This window comes from Pararge aegeria, chromosome 17 (genome assembly GCF_905163445.1).
Source record: "Pararge aegeria chromosome 17, ilParAegt1.1, whole genome shotgun sequence".
Taxonomy (NCBI): Eukaryota; Metazoa; Arthropoda; class Insecta; order Lepidoptera; family Nymphalidae; genus Pararge; species Pararge aegeria.
In genome coordinates, this window is record NC_053196.1 from 12,633,145 (window position 1) to 12,659,418 (window position 26,274).

General features: G+C 34.8%; 4 protein-coding genes across 5 annotated transcripts; 2 read left to right on the forward strand and 2 right to left on the reverse strand.

Moving 5' to 3' along the window:
- The first annotated feature begins 1,069 nt into the window (after positions 1-1,069).
- Positions 1,070-9,558, forward strand: LOC120630999 (SET domain-containing protein SmydA-8). Its single transcript, XM_039900386.1, has 8 exons — positions 1,070-1,266; positions 2,765-2,972; positions 3,762-3,960; positions 5,025-5,149; positions 5,912-6,138; positions 7,256-7,419; positions 8,142-8,334; positions 8,912-9,558. The coding sequence occupies exons 1-8, from the start codon at positions 1,134-1,136 to the stop codon at positions 9,142-9,144; spliced, it is 1,482 nt and encodes a 493-aa protein (XP_039756320.1). The 5' UTR covers positions 1,070-1,133; the 3' UTR covers positions 9,145-9,558.
- Positions 9,559-9,822: 264 nt separating this feature from the next.
- LOC120631147 (DNA ligase 1-like) lies at positions 9,823-13,715 on the reverse strand. The gene is made up of 4 exons (XM_039900594.1): positions 13,441-13,715; positions 11,458-12,525; positions 10,871-10,978; positions 9,823-9,996 (listed from the first exon to the last, which is right to left on the reverse strand). The coding sequence occupies exons 1-4, from the start codon at positions 13,576-13,578 to the stop codon at positions 9,862-9,864; spliced, it is 1,449 nt and encodes a 482-aa protein (XP_039756528.1). The 5' UTR covers positions 13,579-13,715; the 3' UTR covers positions 9,823-9,861.
- Positions 13,716-17,896: 4,181 nt separating this feature from the next.
- Positions 17,897-25,089, reverse strand: LOC120631033 (MATH and LRR domain-containing protein PFE0570w-like). 2 transcript variants are annotated; one of them, XM_039900427.1, is made up of 2 exons: positions 25,008-25,089; positions 17,897-18,411 (listed from the first exon to the last, which is right to left on the reverse strand). In XM_039900427.1, exon 2 carries the CDS (start codon positions 18,405-18,407, stop codon positions 17,904-17,906), a length of 504 nt encoding a protein of 167 aa, XP_039756361.1. In that variant the 5' UTR covers positions 18,408-18,411; positions 25,008-25,089; the 3' UTR covers positions 17,897-17,903. The 2 variants fall into 2 exon arrangements, with proteins under 2 accessions (XP_039756361.1, XP_039756360.1); XM_039900426.1 differs by lacking the exon at positions 25,008-25,089 and adding an exon at positions 24,746-24,994.
- On the forward strand, positions 21,449-23,865 carry LOC120631032 (sedoheptulokinase-like). Its single transcript, XM_039900425.1, has 2 exons — positions 21,449-22,002; positions 22,415-23,865. Exons 1-2 carry the CDS (start codon positions 21,722-21,724, stop codon positions 23,520-23,522), a joined length of 1,389 nt encoding a protein of 462 aa, XP_039756359.1. The 5' UTR covers positions 21,449-21,721; the 3' UTR covers positions 23,523-23,865.
- Positions 25,090-26,274: the final 1,185 nt, after the last annotated feature.

Below are 26,274 nucleotides of genomic sequence, written 5' to 3' on the forward strand. Positions count from 1 at the left end.
AATTACTGCAACCACTTTAGGAAAAGTAAAAAAACTCAAAAAATCGTCGACATTAAAAACACTAAACGAGTTCAGTACATAGTTAAAAATTGTCATAATTTAAGAAAAAATCTAAAGGAAATTATTATTTACTAATTTAACAACACAACATTATATACGGTTGCATCTAGATTACTAAAAATTGAAAGCACTAATCTATATGGCTTGAAATTCATGGCGGATTTTCAATGAAGCTCATTACAGATTTCAGCGCATCGTAAAAGTATTATTAGGTAACTTGATCTCCTGATCCCCTCATTTCGACTTTTAGGATCAGAATACATATTTTTTATTATTTAAAAAGGAAAGAAATTTCTTACTTTTTATTAAAATAATTAAATACATAATAATTTTCGGATGGTACCCAGCAAGATCAAATAGGGAATAATTTTTGAACTTTCTTTAGGCTGATTTGATTGGAGGCATCGGCCTGGCTAGATACCAACCTATCATGCCGCCAAGCAATTAAGCGTTCCGGTACGCAGTCACCAAGAAACCGAGTATGATTAACCAGGGTAGGGGTTTAGGTTAGCCCGCTACCATCTTAGGATGCAGGACGTGGTGACCAGTCGAGATAGCGCTTTTAGTGGAATAAAGAAAGTCATTAATTGCTACGATCCTCTACGAAATTCTAGTATTTCTACTGGTAAAAATAATGCATATAATGCAATAATGCTATAAACTTGAATAGACGTTTTTTGTTTTTTATTCCTTCTTATAGCTTTATCCAAAAATACTATTTATTGACTTTCAAGTATTCAGTATACGTTACTGTAAAAAAGGGCCAAGACACGGGTATTTGTCAGAGAACAAAATCAACCCTTAAGGGTTCTGTTTTTCTATAAGGTATCATTCGGAAAGCTATAAAATATACAATACACTTCATTTGTTTCAATCCCAAATAGCATCACATATGTACCACATATAGGCGGTTTTCTCGATTATTCAGTACGTGTCTCGAACACTGGCTGGCAACGTCCGCTTATTTTAGGACGATCCTAATTACATAGACATTTCGGTCTTCAATCTTCGTCTGGCGTCTCATAAAGACACAACGCTTTCTTCCTACGCAAATAACCGTACAATTAACGAAAATGGCTGTAGACGTGTGCCACTATGATGTTCTAAGAAATGAAAAATACGGCCGTTATCTTGTCGCGAATAAGGATTTGGAATGCGGCGAATTAATTTTCACAGATACTCCACTGGCTGTGGGACCGAAACCAGGCAAGTATTTCCAATACGAAATGTTGAATCTCACGCATATATGAAACGTGCAAGATTATTTTTATTTTCCAAGTTAAAAGGAATACATAACTTCCTGATCGTGTATATACTTTTATGTTAATTATCATAAATATATCATTCACATCAAAACTCACGTACGAGTTGTGGAATTAGAATTCAGATACGCTGCCACAGCCTACCACAATATGAAACTCATTGCGATACTAGCTGTCGGCACCATAATAAACGGGGGTAAACATCTAAAATTTTCAAATTCAAAAATGTTTTATTCATGTAGACCTTATTACAGGCACTTTTGAAGCGTTCATACATTGGACATGTTAACACTAGGTAACGTGATTGTGATAACTGCATTCGTTAACTTAAAACTAAAGCTAGAAAGGTTCCAAACTAAGGATCCAAAAGAAGGTTCCTATTGCCTTTTACCGTGATTTGGTTGGTAACTGGGGATAAAATCCGAAGATAAAATTTTGACTCCTGCCGCAAGCCGTGCTGCGGGAACCATTATGTATATTTTCTGGGCTAAAAGTTATCCCTGTCTGTCTCCAGGCGAGCTATCTATGTGCCAAATTTCGTCACAGTGTAGTTGTTGAGCTAAAGCACAAGCAAACAAACAAGCAGACACGCTTGCGCTTTTACGTTAGTATAGATAAATTGATTCCACGGTAGATGGATAACGTTGAGTTTACTTGAGTGTCCTAGCAAAGTACCTACTTAATTCTAGCTTAATAGTTTCTTTAATAAAAATAGAGGATTATTTATTTGACGGATATGAAACGTGCCTAGATTCCACTGATTTTTGTCCTTTTGATTTCTGAACCCACATTGTTGCTTTGATTGAATTTGGACTGACAATTGTTAGTCCAGGATACTACATATCTATTCACTTTTTTCTTTCTCATGGGGACAAAAATATGTTATGCTTTAATAGTGGAGGAAAACATCGCGAGTGAACTAGCTTGACTGAGAGTTTTCCACGATGTTCTCAAGGGCGGATGAAGTATGTCAACCCGCAGTATTCCACCACTATGGCCTAAACCCTTCTCATTCTGAGAGGCAGACCTGTGCCCAGATTGATGATGATGATAATGATGTTACCTGTATCCCCAATGAATGTACTGTAATGAGTAGGCTGACTTTGACTCAGGGTTTCTAATATTTATGAGTACCCGGTTTCGCACGGTAGCATTGCAGATACCAATGTTGGGCAGTCTGGACTTGGAGTGATTCATAATACAATTCCGTAGTAAGTTTGAAGTCAGCGTTTGCAATGTACCTAAGCGCATAAAAATATGCGTGTTTCTTAGTTTTTTCTCTATTATAATTTATAATATGTATTTTTACTACATATAAATCTTTTCTTAAATCAATGTATCTATTGCTGAAAACTGCTGCGTTAAAATCGATTGCGTAGTGTAGTTTGAAAGATCTAAGCGGGAGCGCCTACGTACTTACCTTATTTCTTTTTCAATTAAAGATACTCCACCGCTATGCTTGGGATGTTACTGTCCCGTGGAAAATACATTGTGCACACGATGTGGTTGGCCGATTTGCAGCGCTGAGTGTAAACAGTCTCCGCACCACCTGCCCGAGTGCGAAGTGTTTAGTGTAGCTAAAGTGCGCTTTCAACCGGTAGAAGATTGGGCTGCCAGTTCCCCTCAACTTGACTGCATTACTCCTTTGAGGTAACATTAAAAGTAGCTTTAGTGCCCTAAAAATTTGGGGGTCCTCGTAGTTTTAGTAAAACAATTTGCCGATCAAAATGCACTTTCAAAATTCAAAATAGATTAATTAATGTCTAAGTATAATGATTAATAAAAATATTTAAAGAATCACTGGTGTGTGAAACAAAAATTAGTGTTAGTTTCTATTAAGTATTTTACACAGAGTCACGATATGAAATGTCAAAATCGATAGCTTTTTTAACAAATTCATTGCTTGAATTGAACAGATTTCTTCCATGGCTCAGCAGTTAGACCTGCTGTCCTGGAACTGGGACAGCAGCTCTAACCGCTGGGCTCTAAAGAGCAGAGTTATGGGAGTGTACAGCATGACGGTAGTACTTTCCGGGACGAGCTCAGTCACCAAAAGCTCTACCACTACTAAAAGAGTATAAGCTATACTGCTCTTAAAAATAGATTCTTCAATCTCTTTATTTGCAGATTGAGTTACATAGTTGGTAGGTACAATATTATAATATTACAGGTAATATATTATAGGTACAATATTATTAATTATATTATATCGCCATCGATTGGCATGCAAATTAGATTTCTTAAAAACTATGTCTTTACAATGAATGAATGAATGAATACACTTTTACTGTACACCAAAGAAAAAAAAAGTAGTTTCAGAGATATAACTACAAAGCACTACAAAGAGAGTACAATTCTTATCAAGTATTTAAACCAAAAAATAATAGAATATACAACAAATTTATATAATCTAATCTTTGTAATATCGTATTCCAACAGATTGTTCTTAGCAAAAGAGAAGGATCCAGAAAGATGGAAAGAGGAAGTAAACGTTATGGAAACCCACAATGAGGAACGACAGAAGCGACCTACTTGGGATGCTGACCAGAACAACATCGTCAACTATCTGGTAGACCACTGCAAACTGGGAGACAGATGCTCCCGAGAGTTGTTAACACAAATATGCGGAATTTTAGAGGTAGGGATAAGAATGTTCCGCTACTATTCCAACATCTTCAACTATTAGGTAGACCGCTGGAAGAGTTGTATGCGGAATTTTAGAGGTAGGGAAAAAAATATTTTGTAATTAGAACCTACAGGCTTCGGTCGTGGCTAGTTACTAGCGACAGCCATGTTGCCAAGCGATTTAGCGTTCCGCTACGATGCCAACATCTACAACTATCTGGTAGACCGCTTCAAACAGGGAGACGCATGCTCTCGAGAGTTGTTGACACAAATATAGGCCATATATATAGGCAAAGATATTTTGTCACTAAAACCTACGGGCATCGGTCTTGGATAGTCGTGTGTCAGTCATTAGTGTTACCGGTCGATGTCCCATAGAAACTGATCAGGGCTTTGGGCTTAATATACCTACCATACAGTTAACGTGTTAGCTCGCTACCATCTTAGCCATCATCACTTAATGCTAGGTGATTTTGCTGTCAATGTGTGTTTTTTTTATTCCCCTACAAGTTAACCCATAACTGCAATCTCACCGGGTTGTAAGTGATGTGTGGTGATAGTCTAAGATGGTGACGGGCTAACCAGTTACGGGGCAGTTATATTGAAACCATTGGTGCACCTAATTGAATTCTACGCCAAATCGCACCGGTAGGGCCTTTTGTATTCTACTTCTTTCTATGTTTCTGTTTTTATTATATTTTGTATATGTTAATGTTGTGGTATACAAAAAAAGGGTCGTAAGTCGTAACTAGCCACAGCCGTAGCCTTCCACCAGACCAGACCTGAGTAAATTCAGAAATTGTCATCTTCTTTCTCCTGGCTATTATCCCAATTCATTTGGATTCCGTATATTCATTACTCTTTTAGTCATACGGTCATCATTTCGCTTAATCACATGACCGTACCAGCGTAAGTGAAAAACTTACCTAAAGCCGGTAAGTTTTTCACGAATTTTAGCGACTTAAAAGTACCACGGATATGTTAGTTTCTAATTTTATCCATTTAAAAAAACATAAAAAAATTTGTTACGCAATAACTAAACTTAGGATACTGAACCTAATTTAATTTACCTTTTAGGTGAATGCCGTGGAAATTCCTTCGCGGGGTGGTTTTAGCATTCGAGCAGTGTACCCACGGCTGGCCATTGCCGCTCACTGCTGCGTGCCCAATATCGTACACACTATTCTCCAGAATGATTACCAGTAAGCACTATCACTAATCATCATAACATCATGTCAATCAATGGACGTCGACAGCAGGCGTTACTTTGCGGAATTCCATGATATACTTATTATGAAAATTAAGCTTAATTTGCTATACTCCGCGAAAAGAAGGAGAATCTGTATGGTAAGTTCTGAACAATTATTCATTGTAAAAGCAACATCTCCTGATGCTCCGGTTTCGGAGCGAAACGTGTGTAGAGGCACATTGCCGAAGATCTGTTCGGTGTGGAGTATTGCAAATTAAGCTTAATTTTTATAATAAATCAATGGACGTCCACTGGACATAGGTCTTTTGTAGGGAGTTCCAAATACCACGGTCTTGAGATAAGGGTACGATAGGGATTGTCAATGAATAGTCAGACTTATTTTTTCACCATTAAACTTTCTGTAAATTTTAACTATTTTTGTAAATTATTCATAAAAGTATTCATCAGTTATATTAGTACTAAGATACTACTGATTACACGACGAACACGAGCTACGCTTGTTTTGTGGCCTTTATCATCTTAAAAATTTTGATACGTACTCGTTGCAACTTTTGCTTTCATTACGGTTCCCAACGAGTCTCACCCAAGAAACAGCGTGACTCGATAGGAAAAGAAATCCTAACGAGTCACAGTGTTGACACGATCGGATGTGACTCGTTGGGAACACACCACCTGCAATGGGCCAGTAATGGTTAACGATAATGATGCTGACCTACCTACCACGTTTATTTGTAAAACCCTATGACGTTCACAGGGTGCAAATAAGAGCAGCAATTCCCATCAAGACCGCTGAACTCCTACATATAAGCTACACTCACGTGTTATCTCCTACCATCGTCCGACGCGAACACATCCTGGAGTCGAAGTTCTTCAGCTGCGAATGTGCCCGCTGCGCTGATCCTACTGAACTCGGGACGCATCTGAGCACTCTTAAGTGCAGCAAATGTGACAACGGTGTCATACTTGCAACCAATCCTTTAGGTAAGTGAAGGATTGTTTATTTATTTATTCTCTTTATTCGTACACCACTACACAATGAGAATAGGAAATAAAGAAAGAATATTAATATATATATATATATATATATATATATATATATATATATATATATATATAAGAATATATATACTTATTTATCAATAAAAGGAAAAACAAAGTTGTCTTATTGAGCAAGATAATAATATATTACCGCTTTTAAAAAAATCAAGGAGAATTGGTACGTTAAATGCGGTTATGGATTTCAATAGTATCTGTGGTCTACTGAATTAATTTTTACCAAATTTCCACTGTCTGGCGCGAACGCTTCTTGCAGTTCTAAGTATAGGTAATAAATAATGCCACTAATTTTACTGAACATGTGACATTTTTTTCCTCCAGCTTCCACTCAACCATACCTAGTGATTATGAAGCTAAAAGAGTTCCTAATTGTACTCAGTTTTGTTATATGTTTGTCAAAAGTGCTGTAATTATGTCCCAGAGCTGGGCACAAGAATCCTCTGTCGTAGAAGCGAGGATTCGGAGCCCTCCAAGCTATTAATACAACGCAAATGTGCTAACGTGGACAACGCTAACGCTAATTTCCTAATTCCGAGATACTATTGAATTTTTTTATTAGAAAAGCTTAATGCTCAATCCTTGTTATCCATATCCCAAAAAAAGCCACAAATTCTTCATACTATAAGTATATAAGTACTTATAGTACCTATCGTAAGCCGTACAGTTCACCAACGCTTCCTTTTTTGGCGATTAACGGGCACCAGCGTCACTGTACTACTACTACCATAGATTGCGATTATCTCTCTCTTTGCAGCGAGTGATTTTGGGCAAAACTTTGGGATAGGCCTTTATTCCAGCAGTGGACTATTATTGGCTATTGAATGATTGATTGATGCTTAAGCAATTCTTTAGTTAGGTAGGTACTAGAGTACCACAATTAGGCAAAGTGATCCTATCTGACAGGTCTTAGTTTAATGGCTCGGATTTATAAACAGACATGGGATCGAAAAAGGTTTTAATGTTCTCTCCTAAGCGTAGATTGACCGATATGATAGACCCTGCTCTGATGCAGTTTGGCAAATAAATAACAATTATTAAACAGATAACGAAGCTTCGTGGAACTGCACCGACAAGAACTGCGGGTTCAAGACATCAGGAGCCGCGATGCGAAAGATGCTGGCTGTTGTGCAGGCCGAGGTGGACCAACTGGACGCCTTGGAACCCGGACCCAGTGCTATTGAAATGCGAGAGGCAACTCTCAACAAAGTACCTACATATTTATATTAGCAAAACTTCCTTCGCGTTTACGTTTATTTAAAAAAAAGGATCTTGGTACAGACTGGCCAAAATTATGTATAATCTGTGGTCGATATAAGTTTGAGTTGGAAATTACAGGAATCATAAAAAATGGCGGGAATGCAATGGGCAGAAGTGTCAATATTAAAATTTTAATGAGTGTTGCTGTAATTAGAGATAAGTACTTAAAACGATTAATCATTGAACAGTAAGAGTAAGAGGTTTCTTTTATATACAACGTGTAACCGAATTACGATTTTTTTTGTAAAAAAGTATATTTCATACGGAATCACCGTGAAAAAATATTACATCAAAAAAAGCCTATTATTTTTTGTTATACAAACAAATTCAAAACATTTTAAGTGTTTACTTATGACAACCCTATTGAAGATAAAAGACCGACACGTGCATAGTATCTACGCTACGCGACGCGTACCTAATAAAGTGTTACATGATTTTAATTTTGCATGTGATGTTAAGGCTTTATCTGATTTCTTTCAGTAAAAACTATGGCAGTGGTTACCATAAACCGGTACCTATACCCACATTTTAATTGCTTGAAGTCGGATGCTCCCTTTTTTTAACCACGTTTCACATCCATATAAAAGGGTGTACCAAACATTTCATTAATCGACATCTTAAATAAGGTCTTTTGTGGACAATTTGTGGAACATTACTGTTGTATGTTGCAGTACAAATCCGTATTTCATCCACGACACTACATACTGCTTTCTATGAAGCACGCACTGGCACAGCTGTACGGCCGCGTCGAAGGTTACACCTTGGACGAGCTACCAGACCTCGTTTTGGAACGAAAAGAAGAGTTCTGCCGATTAGTACTGAAGACTCTTGACGTTATATCGCCGGGGGAAACTAGAATGCGAGGTAGCACCGACAATTATTTAACTCCTGGGGCGGACTTTACCTAATATTTCCTAGACCCGGAGGCGGACTATGCCAATAACCTAATTCCGGGGGAGTACTACGCCAATTATTTAATTCAAGGTACTGACTAGGTACGCCAATTACCTATCTCAGACTACCGACATAAATTACCTATCTCAGACTACGCAACATAAATTACCAATCTCAGACTACGCGACATAAATTACCAATCTCAGACTACGCGACATAAATTACCAATCTCAGACTACGCGACATAAATTACCAATCTCAGACTACGCGACATAAATTACCTATCTCAGACTAGGCGACATAAATAACCAATCTCAGACTATGCAACATAAATTATCTACCTATCTCAGACTACGCAACATAAATTATCTAACTCCAAGGGCCAGAGTGAAGTCAAGAAATTCTCAGCAGTAACTGACACCATGTTAGTGCTCAGAATTAACTCAGAAAAAAAACTCTTTACTTGAAATCCATTACTACGTTGCGAATTGAGCCTGCTACATTTCGCTTTGATTTTACACAAGACTGACAAGTGTTATTTCCACAGGTATGATGATATACGAGCTCCATGCACCGCTGATGTACCTAGCAAGAAGCGAGTTCGCAGCCGGGCTCATAACTCAAGACAAGTTGAAGGAACGTTTGCAAGAGCCGTTACAATGTTTGTTAGAAGCTGCTCGCATACTAAGCAGAGAGGACCCCCAGAGCCCTGAAGGCATTACTGGCAGCATTGCACTCCAGTCTATGGAACAACTCAAATCTAGTCTTGATTGTTTGTAGTATTGTTGGCGTCTATGTATTCGTCTTATACATACCTACTTTATTGTTATTACCTATATGTTATATAAAGTTAACAAGGTTCCACAAGCCGAACCGAAATCAAAATTTTAGAACCTGCATCGTTCAGGCTAACGTTGCTTCAATTCCAATTTAACACCTGCGTGTCAAGCGTCAAGTGAAGGCAGGATGCCTTCGACGCCTAAATTTTAATTTCTACATGTAGATAAATCAGTTAGTCCAAAATTTCATGAATATACAACGTGTAACGGAATTAAGAAATACTGGTAAAGGGTGCTAGCTTTTATCTACAACCCTATTGTAGATAAAAGACCGACACGTGCATAGTACCTACGCTACGCGAAGCGTTTCTCATAAAGTGACACGAGTTACTTGATTTTACTTTTGCATGCGATTTTAGGGTTCTATCTGATTTCTTTCAGTAAAAACTATGGCAATGATTTACTCAAAAACTATTAGCGTTTCTGTTTCACAGATAAGTCTATGACACAGTAGTATAATTTACCTCTAAAGCCTCTGAAGTATTATTTCGGTTTTCATTTACACGTGTATTGACTGCCTAAAAGTAACTATAAAAAAACTTATCTTAAATAAACAATAAATAAATAAAATACTTGATTTGATAAACACAATTTAAATTACAATTAAAATGTAATTTTATTATACATTATTTTACATTTTATTTATTTTTATTTTAAATTAGAACGTTATCTTTTTCGGTTTCTTAGTCACTGGCTCCTCAGATATCTGCTTAACACTTTGACTGATACCTTCAATATTATCGTCGTTCAAAGTCTGTAGTTTGATGGAAGTTCCTTCCTTTTGGTCTTTCACCTGAAATATAAGGAGCATAGCGTCATCGTAGGAATCAAACGTTATACGTTATATAAATATAGACGTAATTCAATCACTGTACACGAAATGGTGTCTTATTATGTAGTAGCTCTTGCCCGCGACTTCGTCCCCGTTTTGCTGTTTTTAAGGTTTGTGTAATCTTGTAAAAAATAATGTATCTTTAAAAGGAACTGTTTTGTTTCATCGTGATTTCTTCTTCATTAATTTTCCGATTGGAATGGATAAAAAAGTATGTTACTGCTATCTAAATACTCTTGATGATTAAACTATTTATTTTAATTAGAATTAATACTGCGATACTAATGTAACCCACTTTTGTTTTTTACGGGATCTAATAAAATTTTTACGACACAAAAGCTTCTATTGCGACTTAACTATGACAGTTAGATATATTACCTCTATTACTTTTTTGTAAGTAATAACAAGTACTTTAATATGTAATACAAACTTTTTATGTATCAATAGTTTTCTCAGCGCACGCTAAGTAATTAATTTTTAGCTAAAATGTTGCTACTTTGTTTCCCAGTAACTTTCTTACAGACCTTTAAATTTATTTGAAAATAAATTATAATGCAATCCTATATTCCTTCGATGATAGTTCAGCTTTCTTTTGGCGAAGAAATGGTTAAGATAGGTCCAGTAATTTCAAAGTCAATTGGGTACAAACACACGTACAAAAAATCTTTCCTCTTTATAATAGAAGTATAGGAAGTATAGATGACAATACATAATTATTTTTATTTGACAGAGCCATTGAGACATTGTTATACGTAATATGAATTGACACAATTCATCTCTTAGCCTATAATATTCTGAATGAATGGAAAACTATAATTTCTCATTGACTACTTACCGTTGGACAATCCTTTCTCAAGTGTGTAACATCTCCACAAAGTTTACAGTTTCCTCCGTTTGGATACAGACCTTTTGGATTATCTGGACATTGCCTGGCTATGTGGCCCTGTCAAATACAAGAAAAAAGAGTTCACAATGAAAATAACAACTAAAAACACTAAAACGTTTGCAAGTTTTTGTTTTACAAGTTCAACAGACATCCATAACTAGCTACAAATCTTTCAATTTATCGCTTCTTTGTATAATTAATAATATACAAGTTTTTGTCTCGACCATCTACATAGACAAGTGTCTGTAGATAGACAAAATGTCTGTGTAGATACTACACTATAAACTATAGGTAAACAATCAATAAATCTTCGTTTTTGCATCACACACCAAAATGAAAGCACTTATTGTCTTAGGAGTATTAAAAATTTACAATTTAGTAGTGATGTACGGGATGTAGTACTGTTAAGTTTATTTAAAATCCCTGCAAGTGGTTTTGAAAGAGTAACAAACCAACATCATCAACACATCCTCACTAACTTTCACGTTCATTATCTGTAGGATGTATATCATTAGTCTAGTGCTATGAATACTTACAGCTTCCTTACAAATGAAACAAGTAGCAAATCTGAACTCCTTATCCCCCTTCTGCACTTTACATTCAAACTGTCTATGCTCTGTGGAGCCACATTTAAAGCATACACCATCAGCTGCACCTGCACCAGGTATATTAGACTTCAGGTCAGGACAATCAGACAAATTGTGGCCTCCCTTCCTACAATTATAGCACACTTCTCTTTTCAATCGTGCAAGAGCTTTCTCTGCCCTTCGCCTCTCCAATTTCATGGTCCTCTGTACCTCACTTTTTGGGATACCTTTCTGTATCATACTCTTCTTTAATTGCTCCAGTCTTTCAGCATCTTTTTTCATAATGGGGAATCCATCATATCTTATTAATTGTACTTCTTTGGTGTTTATAATAAGTTGAAAGCTGTTATCATTTATAGGTTTCTTGCGACCTTTCTTATCTTTTTTTTTCTTTGAAGGTTGACCAGCATTGCTCACTTTTTGTTGCGTTTCTTTTACTATATTGTCTGAATTTACATTTGCATTTGCTTCTAATAATGTTTGTTTCTTGTTCTTATTTTTTTTTTTATTATTTATCTTTTGACTATTATCATGTTCTGATTGTATTACTTCTTTCTCAGAGTTGTTTTTAGGGATAACAGTTTCTGTATTTAATTCAGTCAACTGCTTTTTATTGTTATTTTTCTTTGTTTTATTCTTCCTTGGTGTTTGTTGAGATATATTTGATGTATCTTCATTTTGTTTAGTTGAAACATTATCATCTTCTGCTTGATCATTTATTTTTAAAGGTATTGATTCAACATTATTTGATTTCTTCTTGTTTTTCTTCTTATAAGATTTATTAATATTTTGTTCGTCGTCACCATTTACACCATTTTGTTTATTCTCCTGAGAGGCAGGATTTTGATTATTTAATACTTTCTTCTTCTTTTTGGTATGACTTTCAGCTTGATTTGTGTTTGAGTTTATTTTATTGCTGGTTTGCGCTTCAGGAAACTCACACCATGTAGCCTTCCTTTTCTGAGTTTTATGTTCTTTCAGAAAGTTATTGTAATTGTCAATTCTTTGTTTTTCAGCCTAAAAAAACACTATAATTGTTAAAGTTAATAACATCAAGGGAGACAGCTTTTCAATCCATAATCCTAATTCTCAATCAAACATCCTGATTAGTAGACTATTTTTTAGAAATACTGGACTTGAGAAAAAGTAGTAAGTATTGGAGACAATTTTGTGCATAAAAATGCAAAATACACATGCAACATCATTTTTATAAATAATATAGATTGACTATGTACAATGCTACAATAACTTTATTGTTAACTTGACAATTTACTGATTATGAGACTGCAAATTTATTGATAAAGTATTTTTGAGTTACATTGGTTATCTTTAGGGTTTATAGTCATTGAAAAATACAGCAAAAATGTTTAGAATTACATAGCATTGTCAACTCTAGTCAGAATTCATAGTAGCTTTCTGGCTAGAGTTGACTAGTCCACTATTGGCTTAAGTACTGATTTGAATAAGAGTCAACATCAGCATCATCATATATCCTACTACCGACCCACTATAGGGCACAGGTCTCCTCCCACAAAGTGAAGGGTTTATGTTGTAGTCTACAAGTTCAGATTGGTGAACTTAACATACCTTTGAGAACAATGGAGAACTCATCAACTCAGGTATGCCAGTTTCCTCACAATGTTTTCCTTCACCATTGAAGCAAGTGATATTTTAATTACTTAAAGAGCACATAACTTAAAAAAGTTAAGAGGTCGCGGCTGGGATTCGAACTCAGCTGCCCGAAATGAAGCCTATTAAGTTTGACCACTGGGCTATCACCGAGTAAGAGTATTTATCATACATTTAATTTATAAAAGCAATTGGGAAGCAGATAGCTCGACGTACACATTAGGTTGGTCGCCACAGGTTAGTTTCAGGTCATAACGGTAATATGCAGTTATAAGTAACGGTTACATTCTTAGAACTCTTTACCTCTTCGCGATTTTTACTTTCTTCATTTTCTTTTTTTGATTTTAACATTTGCTCTTTCATTACCTCCCATGGTGTACTATCTTCTGGAGATTTTAGGTTAGAGGCTTTAGAGCCCTTTGCCCTAGCAAACCTGGTCATGGTTTAGTAGTTAACGAAGTTTTTATCGAACACGCACCAAATTTCTACGACGCAATTCACAATTTTTATTTAAAATCGCACGTGTTTTATAAACATGTTTTTCATTGACAAGTGTAATAACTTAAGACATATTTTGAAATATTATTTGACATTGACAGGAAAACAAATTCTTTTCTGAAGGTTGGTAGCTTTCAGAGAGGTTTGTGTTATGGAGGGTAGAGGTAAGGAGAGTCATCTTATATGGGAGAAAAGTTGAAAAAGTGTCCAGTTGTTGCGCTAAATAACAGTTCAAAAATCCTCCACAATGGCGCTGGTGGATGCACAGGGTATGGTATGAATGTAGCAATCGTAGATGAATTGAAGTATGCAGAGTTAAAAAATTTAATGTCATTATCGACTAAAGTAGTTAATTATTGAGATTTTCAACAACTTACGTTGTACAAAATATTGTGGTAAATATAACCTTACAGATTTATTATAACCAAACGTGCTTTTAGAGTGATTTTATTTCGTAAACAGTAAATAGTACGGTATTTATATTTGGCGCTTCTTTTAAGAGTTACCCTGATGCAAATGTGGCGCCATCCTAATTTAATACATTTTGACGACACTTTTTCATATACACAGATGACTCTCCTTACCTCTACCCTCCATAGTTTGTGTTAACAAAGGTAACATTCACTTTTATATAATTAATATTAATCTTCATATTATTCACATTTTTATAAAATACTAGCTGTTGCCTGCGACTTCATCCGCGTTTGTTTTTGTTTTAAAAACATTTCATTTAGGTGTAGTTCTACTGATATTTTAAGTTATTTAAAAAAAAGGGACGAAACTCGGTAGTTTATTCATTAAAAAAAATAACCATGAAAATATGTTTTGCAGTTTTTTTTAATCCACCACTAAAGATAAGTAAGCGGGATGTAAGTTTGTAGAAAAGCCGTTAAATTCTCCAGTGTGAGTGATAATAGCTGAAAATTGGTATTTAGGTTAACAGTTAAAATGGAAAACACATGTTTCAGGGTTAAAAAAATTTAATTCAATCTTTTTTTTTCTTTAGAATTTTATTACCTAATTCTTGAGTGATGTAAGTGCTATTTTACAACATGCTATGATTCTTCAGCATATATTATTCGGGCAACAGGCGGGCGAACTTGGTGGTTCGTATGAGCAGTTTGTATTGCGGTTGTAGGTACCGACGTTAGACAAAATATTATATCAACCTATAACTTATAAACTCCATATCGGCTGGACCGATTTGGATGCGTGTGTAATTTTCAATCGGTTCCGGCGCTTTTGAATCAATCTACGTGGCGCTGCTTTAACTAGCAGGACGTCATATTATCTGGCGAGCCCGCTAGTAGATTAGTAATTAGTAGATTGAGGTTTGATTCTGAACATTGAAATTTTTTTGAGATTTTTTTGCAAGATCATCATAATCAGTAAGTACTTCAACCGGTTGACGTCCACTGCTGGACATTGGTATTTTGTTTTCCAGAATCCCCGGTACTGGACTACTTGTTTCCAGCGACTCCCAGAGACTAGCTTGATGTCGTCTGCCCACATGATGGTCGACCAACTTCGGTTTTCCGTGCTATGTGCCCCGCCCGCCCGCTGTTTAGTCGATACTAAAGCCAAAACTAATATTTGTTTAAATTTTTGTTTGTGTAGACAGAAAAACAAAAATATAAAAAAATGTATAACACCGAAACTACTGAATGAATTCCAAAGAAGCTTATGCTTATTTGGATTATGTTGAGCTAGGACTTAGAATACTTTTATCCTATATTTCTCTATTTATAATATACTAGCCGTTTCCTGCCCGCTTCGCTGGGCGAATTGAAAAAGGAAATAAATTACATTTTGTTTCATTTTTTTTTTTTTTTTTTTTTTTTCATATTTTTATTATTCTCCTTTTTTTTTATTTTTGTATGAACATAAATAGGCCCCGCGGATAGAACTGTAAGCATCGATATTGTTTAGACTTACTCAAATTCCAAATTCCAAATTCCATCGATTTAGCCTGTATCTTTCATCCAGGTGATTTTTCTCACTAATATTCATTGTAACTTTCAATGTACAATCATTATAACATTTCCGTGCCTTTCTTCCAAAAATTAATAATAATTGACATGAAGAAAAAAATTTGAAATGAGCATTGAAAGTTAGTTAAAGTCATTGCAAGTCTCATATGTGAAGTTGAAATCTGTCTAGGTTCAAGTGCGACGAATTTTCTGTTAACTAAAATTTTCTCCGTGACATCAATTTTTTTAGAAAATTAATTGTGCATGTTTTTTATGAATTATATTGGAATAAGTAACTAAATTTCTTTTCCACATCTCATGTGCTTGGAAAATGCATTCATTTTAATCTGTTACATTTCCGCGATCCCGCAATAAAAGAATTCGTCGGTTATGTAGTCTGCAAAAGTAAAATGAATGTAAAATTCTTAGTCCGTTGATTGGATAGCTACATGTAAAGTTAAGTTTTTGAAACCTCTCAATGACTTTTTCTCCGCTGCCAAAAAGACGATTGTTGTAAGGAAATACACGAATATCCCTACATACACGAAGATCCCCACCAAATTTGGAGTCTGTAGAAGTTACAGGTTAGAAATAAAAATTTTAGATTTTAACACCCACCCCCGCAATTCCTGTCGGAAGTAGACTTTATTGAAATCCATTTTGAGATGTTCTTTATGTGAATAATAAAAGATTCCTACCATATTTAGAATATTTAGAATTTTTAGAAGCTATATTTCGAAATTGAAATTTTTTATTGTTAACACCCACCCCCGCGAACCTTATTGGAGGTGATTCATTGTAAAATCCGCTCGAAGATCATTTTTATATTACATATAGAACACTCTCACTAAATTTGGAGTCTATAGGAGCTATCGCTTGGAAATTGAAAATTTTCATTGTTAACGCCCCCGCAATCTTCTTTGGGGTGGGATATCGTAAAATTGGTTAATAAATCATTTTTACATCACTTATAGAAAATTCCTACAAAATTTGGAGCTTGTAGGAGCTTTAGCTGGAAAATTAAAAAAATTAATTGTTAATACCCACCCCCGCAACCCCCTGTGGGGTGAGCTATCGTAAAATTCGTTCATAGCCTATTTCTACACCTCTTACAGAAGATTCCTACCAAATTTGAAGTCTATAGAAGCTATAGTTTAAAAACGGGAATTGTTCATTGTTAACGCCCCCGCAATCCCCTTTGGGGAATGAATTTCTTAAAATCTATTCATAGCTGACCTCTACATAGCAAAAGTAATATTCCTACCAAGTTTCACGTTTCTAAGTCTTATGGTTCCCGAGATTTCGTGGTGAGTGACTATATAGATGGGAATTCTTCGATTATCATCGAAATTTTTAACTTTTTATCGGGCTTTTTTAAAATTTTCTTACATACAAAACTTTCTCCTGACAATTCTGAAGATAAAAAAAAGCCCAATTGGTCCAGCCGTTCTCCACTACCGTGAGTAGATTCTTAGCTGAATGTAAAAAACCATAATCCGTTTAATACACTCTGTTGAAATCCATGAAAACAAAAGAATCAAGAGAAAATGCTTATCTTTTGTTTTTATTAGCGGGATAAATGTTCATAAAAGTAAAACAGCAATAAAAAAATGAAGGAATGTTGGAATTCAAAAAATAGATAGCCATAAACCATCTAGGAAAAATTTCGCATCGAATGGTGGTAGTTTCATGTCGATACGATCAGTGGTTTAGGCGTGATTGAGCCTCAAACGAAGACCATTTTCATTATATATATATAGATTTCTAATTGTAAAATTAGAGGTGATGAAAGACGATTTTACACCATAACTCCGTCAGATTTGAACCGATTATACTATTTTTTTTTAACTGGAAAGGAACTTATTATCAGATTAGTTTTGCCGATTTCGTGTAGATCGGATAAGAGAGACAGCAGATAAATTCTTCACTTAAGGCTCAGCGGAAACAGTTCTCAATAAACCACTGGGAAAACAACTTACAATATAAAAGGAATAAGTAGTTCTCCTGGTACTTCCCTATCAGCTTCTTTACTACTGAAGCTATAGTTTACTATAATATCTATTTTATATGAAGCTATTATAAAAGGCTAATGTATAGAAACCTACTCTTTACTAAACTATCACACTGATCGCGAACAATTTACTTTTATCAAATTGATAAGTCCCGTACTCCATCTTTGAAGATATTCATAAGATCTTCACCAAATAAAAATGGGACAAACTCTGAAGACCTACCAAAACATCCTCAGTTAATTAATGGCGGAGTATTCGCGTTACAAATATACAAAAAAGAACAGTTTTATTTATTTTTATTTGGACACAGCTTCGTTTCTATTAATTTTACCCAGTTATCGAAATGTACATTATCTTCTTCGTCTAATTCATCACAAAACTTATCGATTTCTTCATCTCCAGGTCCTTCCTCTGCACATTCTCTGATTGTGGCACCATTTTCTCTATTTGTTGTAACTTCTGTTCCTTCATCATTATCGTCTGCAAATATAATCTTTTTGTTTTGTTTAGTTTTATTATTTACGTTGTTTCCATTACTTATCGTGCTCTTATTCCGGCTTCTTTTTAGTGAGTTTGTTTTTTGTTCTTCTGTGGGTTTCTTTACTTGGTCTATTTTAGAAGATTTATCATTTTTCAATACAATTTTCTTCGTCTTTTCGTTGCTGGTTGTTTCCACATTACTAGATCTTTCCTCTTTTACCTCCTCATTTACTGATGTGTTCTTTTCAGATTTTTTTTTCTTCGTCTTAACAATATTGTCATTTTGTTCGCCTTTATTTCTTTTGCCCATATTCCTATAACAAAAATTACATGTTATTTACCTACATTCTATGGGGCCTACACGATAAATCCATAAGTTTAGTTTAGCGCGACGATAAACAAGCATTAACCAATTTAATATCATTATGGTAGCAGTTGTAAGATTTTATATTAAATCAAATTAATGCTAAACATCAGCTCCGTAGTTTAGTAAAGTACCTAAAATATTTCTTGGTACGTTCTGTTTATTCGACGAATCGGTACTGCAGATTAAACTTACAAACTATAAATCTGTTGAATAATGTTTAAACAGCGTTCCGATATTATCTCTTACATGTAAAGATTTATAGAGATTCAAATAATAACACATTATTTGAATCTGGTTCAGTTCTGGCAGATTTTCAACGCTAAACGCCTGCCTGTCTGCAGTTTTAGGGGCTTCTATTGAACTATAACGTTCCGTATACTTTGAAATATGATAAAGAGGTCACGTTTTTTAGTATCGTATATTCAATTATTCGGCTAATATCCGTGCATCATTTGATAATTATATATTGCGAAATAATAGTGCTAGTAACATTTTTTTGTCATTGATTCTGTTGAGAATAAAAAAATATAGTTGTCCTGACTCGCCTATTTAGAATTTTAGAAAGACACACAGTGATAAGCCAAGTCTCTATTGATGTTATAAAGAGGAGAGATTTTTTTTATTTGTTTGTTTGTCTCTTTATACCCAACATACACAACTTTACAAAAACAAACGCGAACAGAGTCGTGGGCAACAGCTAGATAAAACTTTAGTGGATTAGAGTGGGTTATCATTGTAAAATCAATAAATATTAAAAACATCCAAAATTACAAATGTTTTTTATTTCAAAATATCAACAATGAGACGATTGCAATACTTTCTGAATTGAGGACACAATTTCACTAAACTTAAAAACAATATATTATTACTCTATTAGTTAGTTCTTGACTTTAATCACACCTGGTGGTAAGATAACACCCCTAGTGGTCGTACCTTGTAAAGGTATGATAGTTATATTAATTGATCCTATATTATTATTGATCTATTGGGTATATTAAAAACATACCCCTAATAGGTTCCAAAACGGAATCGTACCGCTGACTCTCTTGATGGGATGTGCTTGTCGATAGGGTGTTTAATTAGCCAGATCAGAGAATTTAGAAATTATAAATTCCTAGATTGCTCCTGCCAGAGATAGAGGCCGGGCCCTCCGCTACTACAATCCGTCAATAATTGGGGTGAAAAAACGCTTGCCGGGTGTCATGATCTCAGTCGTGACGTCATATACAAATCACAACCTACACCGTGTTCTATAGCTATAATGATTATAGATTTTGCTATCGATAACAAAGAACTCAGCAACTAATAGTATAAAATCACGGAATATTTGCTATAACCTCCGTAGTATTCTGTGATTTTCGAATTTCGAGCGGAACAAAATTACCGGTATTATTAAAAATAATATAGAAGTGACGTCATAATATTGGATTCGGTGTTTCCATAAATACCAATCACGCTTCGAATATTAATAAAAATAAGCTTTTTATGAATCATAAATATATCATTAGATAAATACAATATTTCAGCGATTCTTTGTTACTGTCATGAGGCATGAGCCTATTACTAATGCGACGGAATCAACCTCAGATTTCAGTATTCAACTACTAGTTAGTTGGACCGCGACTTCGCATTTGCTTATTTTCCATGACATAATGTGTTCTTCAAACCTTATTTCACCATAATACGCGATTCATATGTCTCGATAGTTACCTATTTATATACCTACTTACAATTAATGAATACCCTTTTATTGTACACTACATAAAAATGTACAGAAAAAATTACAAAAAAACTAGTTTACACGATATATACAATTAGGCGGCCTTATCGCTACATAGCGATCTCTTCCAGGCTATTCTCTATTCGACTATTCTTGTGTCAATAGAATATTTCATTTAACATGTTTTTGTCTTAGAAATTAGACGATATTAAAGATCAAGTAGCACGATCAATATTACTTCTAACAAGAGTAATTAGAATTGGGCCTTAAAATATAATGGCACGTTGAATAAATAGTCCGTAATGATTAATTACTCCTAATATGTATTGGTGGGACGTAATGAGTAAACGCTTTGATATATACAATTACCTAGTATATGTCGTGTGACCTTGCGATAATAATTAGAATTTCTTCTTACTACTCAGTTATGTAAATGTCAAGTGCAGTGCAGTTTCAAAATGTTGGTAGGTAAAAACTAAGTCATTAAAGAACTTTACATCTGTCTTTGTCGAAAAGAATATATATAGATAGCTCGAAAACACAAGCGGTAGATAATTAATAAACTAAAGTATACAAGTAAGTTGCCTTAGCAATCTTTCTTGTAAAAAATATAGGTAACATATGAAAATTAATGTCTATAAAATTATTACTTTACTATCAATCCCACAGGAATCTCTTGTTATACGAGAAACCTGGCCTAATAATGAGGCTCAGGACTCCTCTCTCATAGGAGAGTTGTATGTAGACCTTCAACTGAGAACAAAACTGCTTAAATGCCCAGTGGCTAACTCAACACAGATTCGACTCGATTAGAAGCATTGCAATGTGATCTTTATATCGTTCGATATAGTGTTTTTTAAAGTGTGCGAGGTGTGGAAAACTCCTGGTATAGGTACTACAATAGAGACTATACTAGCAAAAAAATTTTTGAAAAGGTTACATTATTTGAAATTATCTAATGATTATAAAGCAAAAATCAAATGCTTTTAATTTGAGTTTAATAATTGAGTCAATATAATTAAGTGGTAGACATAACGCCATTATTCTAGACCCAACTGACTTTTTGCAGGAAACTCTAAAATTTATAGACCGACCCTACAATCGAATGCAGATCCTCGTCATCTGTAGTTGGATATTCTAAGACCAAGAGGACAGTTAGTGCCAAGTACATTCAATTATTTAATCAATTTTTGTATTTTATCACTAAACGAACAATTGACAAGTGGATTTATTGACTTCGTTAGCAATAAGTTTGTATAACAGCGTGATAAACATATCGGCCACTCGATGCGATATGACATAAACACTAGGTACGTTTACGTAACGTGAGAGACGAGCAGCGGGCTTATTGCCATTTGCAAACGACGTCGCCCACGTCACTAGCCGGGTCGACTGTTCGTGAGTCTGCCACCCGCCTCCCACTTGCCTCGCGTTGCACCGAGCTACCGCTCGCTAGTGCCGCAGTGATTAAGAGATCGCGTAAACAAACTGCGCGAAAATAAAACGTTTAAATAAACTCTGCTTTTATGAATAAAGTATGGCCGAGAAGCAATATATATTGGGAATGGACATCGGCACGACTTCCGTGAAAGTCTGCGTATACGATCCCGAGACCAAGGAATTAGTGGCTAAACAGAATAAGGACACCGCGGCAAACATTCCCAGCGACCAGGGTATCGAAGGAAACAAGCAGGATGTTCCGAAAATAGTGTCTGCTGTTCATTACTGTGTCTCGAGATTGCCTAGAGATGTTTTGCGGCATGTTAAGAAAATCGGTGTTTGCGGTCAAATGCACGGAGTCGTGTTGTGGAAGGATAGGTTGGTGATAAAACTGTTTGTTTACAGACTTAAAATAAATTATTAATAATGTAATAATTGCGACCATTGTGTTAGTTGTTATGGTAATTTTAAAAAAATGGATGCAGGCGTAACTTGCGGAATTCCATGATATACAATAAACATGCGGGCATGCAGCGTGTTAATTAGTGTTCATTTTTGTCCCTTGAAACGCAAGGACGATCAGTAAACAGAATCGTATTTGTCTGATTATTGCATAGATATAGTTCCGGAGAGTGACATAGGCTACTTTTTTACTGAATAAAATGCAAGATTCCATTGGGATAGACCTAAACTCTGTTATTGTCGATCACATGCTATATTAACTAAATGGATTTGAATTAAATTGAGTAAGAATTGTAATGCAAACGCTTAAAACATATTTTTTTTCCAGAGCTTGGGAAAAGGTAGAAAAGGAAGGCGTCGTAATTCGATTTGAGGCTACCAGGGAGAAGATGTCAGCATTATACACATGGCAGGACACAAGATGTAAACCAGAATTCTTGGATACTTTACCAACACCTGATTCACATCTTCAATGCTTTTCTGGATATGGTTGCGCTACCTTGCTGTGGATGCTCAAACACAAGCCAGAGAAACTAAAAAGTTTCACATATTCAGCTACAGTTCAAGATTTTGTTGTAGCAATGTTATGTGATTTAGAATGTCCAATTACATCAGATCAAAATGCAGCCAGTTGGGGTTACTTTAACACAGAAAAAAACGAATGGAATACAGATATATTAAATTCGATTGGCTTCCCAATTAATCTCTTGCCTAAAGTATTGAAGAGTGCAGAAATTGCAGGAGTATTGAGCAGTTCTTGGAATGGAATCCCTGAAGGAACACCAGTAGGTGTAGCAATGGGTGACCTTCAATGTTCTATTATTGCAACACTTGAAAACAAGCAGGATGCTGTGTTGAATGTGTCCACCTCAGCCCAGCTTGCGATTGTAGCTGATAGGATAAGTGATTTAGGATGTGAGACAATTGAGCACTTGCCATACTTTGATAATTCTTATTTGGTTGTTGCTGCATCTTTGAACGGAGGGAATGTACTTGCTACATTTGTGAAAATGCTTCAGCAATGGATGCTGGAGTTTGGATTCCCAATACCTCAATCAAAGGTGTGGGAAAAGCTCATTGCTCTTGGACTTGAGGCTCCAGAAGGAACAAACATGAAAATAAGCCCTTTACTTTTGGGTGAAAGGCATGCCCCAATTGCTAAAGCTTCAGTGGAGAATATAGATCTTTCCAATATACAATTAGGGCATGTCTTCAGATCTCTATGTGACAGTCTTATTGAAAATTTACATTGCATGATGCCCAAAGAAATTTTGAGGAAAGCTAATATTAAGAGAATTGTTGGGAATGGCTCTGGTTTATCTAGAAATGCTGTGTTGCAAAGGGCTGTAGAGAACTACTACAGTTTGCCTTTGGAATTTACCTCAGGTGGGGATGCAGCTAAAGGTGCAGCTATAGCTATTATAACAGCAACTTAAATACTGTTAAATAATTTAAAAATGTAATTAATTATTGCTGAAAAAAATTTTTATATTGTGGGTACAGTATGTAAAATTTAAATAAAGTACAAATATGTAAAGTTATATAAGTTCATTGGCTTATTTATAAATATTACAGGCACACAAGTGTATTGGCAAGCTAAGTGAGATAGTGCAAACTGTATATCCTGTACAATTCCAACAAACTGCTAACCATACTATTGGTTTGGTAGCAAATTACTAAAAACTGCTATTGTTGTTTTCTTGTCTACATACACAAATTTTACAATAATGCAATATTTAATTTATATCACAAACAATACAATACCTTTAATAAGGAATATATATGATGTTTTAACAGTACATGAAATTTGTCACCTCTATCCATCTATCCATTGAAAATTACCTATGAAATAAAGATATCCCTATAACAGACCTGAATAAAGTGAGTGGGGCAGTGTTTCTTGCTTATGTATTTATAATCAATTAATATACAGCGTTAGCCAGTTGATATCAATCAATAGCCAACAGTCCACTGCTAACTAAAAGCCTCTTCCAAGAAAAGGGATTGTCCAAAATCACTGGGTAGACAGGTTAGTAGTTGCAGGAGATAGCAGTAGTGGCTCAGAGGATTATGCTGTCCATTGTCTGTTATTCCCTTAATCGGATGAGGACAGGTGGTGACAAATGTGTTCTTTGGCTCAACCAGTTATTTTATTTATTTTTTTAAAGATATTATTTGATGAAGAGTGTGACACTGGATTTGTACATCTATTTCTTAGGCATACAGCTTAACATGTTAAATTTGCAATCATATATTATTAACCCAAACTCAGGTGAAACTGCAAGGCACAGCATATTTGTAGGTAGGTAATGCTCAGAAGCTTATGAATTCATTATGAAGCTCATTATATGAATATTATCATGCTACTGTATTTTGCTGATCTATCTCTTTAGAAAATTCACATTAGTCTGTTTCTTAGTTAAAGAAGTTTAAAGGAAGGAAAATTCATATTGATGGATTTTTAGACCAGCGATCATATAGCCTAAGGTTGCTTGCTCTAAAAGATAAAAAGATTAAACTAACAAACAGAAATGAGAAAGTTGTAGTGTATGTATCTAGTTTGTGTTGACACTTTCAAATCACTACAGATCCTTTTATTGTGAGCATTTTTAATGTTTATAGGTTATATTACTTATGTTGGGAAAAATATTTTACATACCTTGGTAATGGATTATATCCTTAGATTTCGAAGTAACAAAAATAAACGGAAAGCAGTTTATAGTAACTTGTAAGATTTGCGAACTTTGCGTTAATTTTACTTAATACATATAGGTTATATATATTTTTAAACTACTAAATGATACTTTAGTATTATCAAATTATTTTTGGCTTTTAAATATTTATTTTTAGGCTCTAAGATTTCTTCTTACGTTTATCACACTGTTTATATTTATAGAAAAAATTAAATATTATTTACTAACCACAGACCTCTAACAGACTATAACTTATAAGTCTAAGAGTTAGGTTAGATACCGTAGACAGAGAAGTAAATAGACGAATGGTTGGCGTGCCGCTTGTGAGACAGAGCATATTTGAGAAGTGTTGCCATACATTTTTTTTTACCCCAATTCTAAGGTCCCAGATTTCAGGTCTTCTACCACACTTATAGTTTGTTGGTATTTGTTTATTACTATTTGTTCCAAACAAAATTTATTTATTTATTTCCAACTTACGACAAGTTTTACAGGAATTTTCCTAATGCACTAGCGTAGATACTTATGCCTACCTACATACTAAACTTTATCAGTGTAGCAAAATGTAGGTATTTGTTTCATTAGAAGCAGCTGCACTTAGAAACATATCCTAAAGGAACTGCTAAATAATTTTTAATGTTCCGTAATTAACTTAATTGTAAAAAGGGAACATTTATGGAATAACATTATTACGTTGGTCTGTGAAGCAATTTTGCAGTTTTTTTTATGAGAAAGGCTTCTGGCTCGTGATTAGTTGGAAGATGAAAGCGGAGCGGCTAGCTTCCAGGCAACTTTGTCATTAACATTATAAATCTATATATATACAAACTAAAGATGATTTTATAGAAGGCTAATAAACAAAAAGTGTCATAATTATATCATCCAGCATATCTCCGTACAATGAAAACTCAAAAGCTAAATTATTCACTGACCAGTGTTGGAACAGCGTTAGGATACAGAACCGTTAGCTTGTTCTTTTTAATGGCCATATTTTTATGAAATTGTTTGCTGCAAATCTTTGAACTCTTTTTGGGTGTCCAATTAGTGCGACCTGTGGATTCAACCCAAAGCAACAATAAATTATGAACCGTAGGAAAACTGGAACAAAATATTTTAAACATAATTTTTAATAATAGTTGGGAGATTAGTTTCTCAGCATAGTATAGTTTTAAGTTTACTTTTCTGTACATGAAAATGGTCAAAGACTATCTTCGATGGATTCCGAAATATTTCGAGGAGTATAAAAAAAAATTAGCTTTAGACTTTACAACGTAGTGCTTGCATATTTGTTGGAGTTAACAAGTTTTTTTCTTACAGATCCACCAAATACATTTTTTCTCTAATACATCAACATCGTATCATACATCCATGGAATTGAATTTATGATTATTGACACATAAAACTTGAAATTCTATAATTTTAATAAATTAAACTGCGCAGTTTGGGCAATTTTCATGTTGAATGTAGGCAACACTGCACTCTATTATACTTTAGG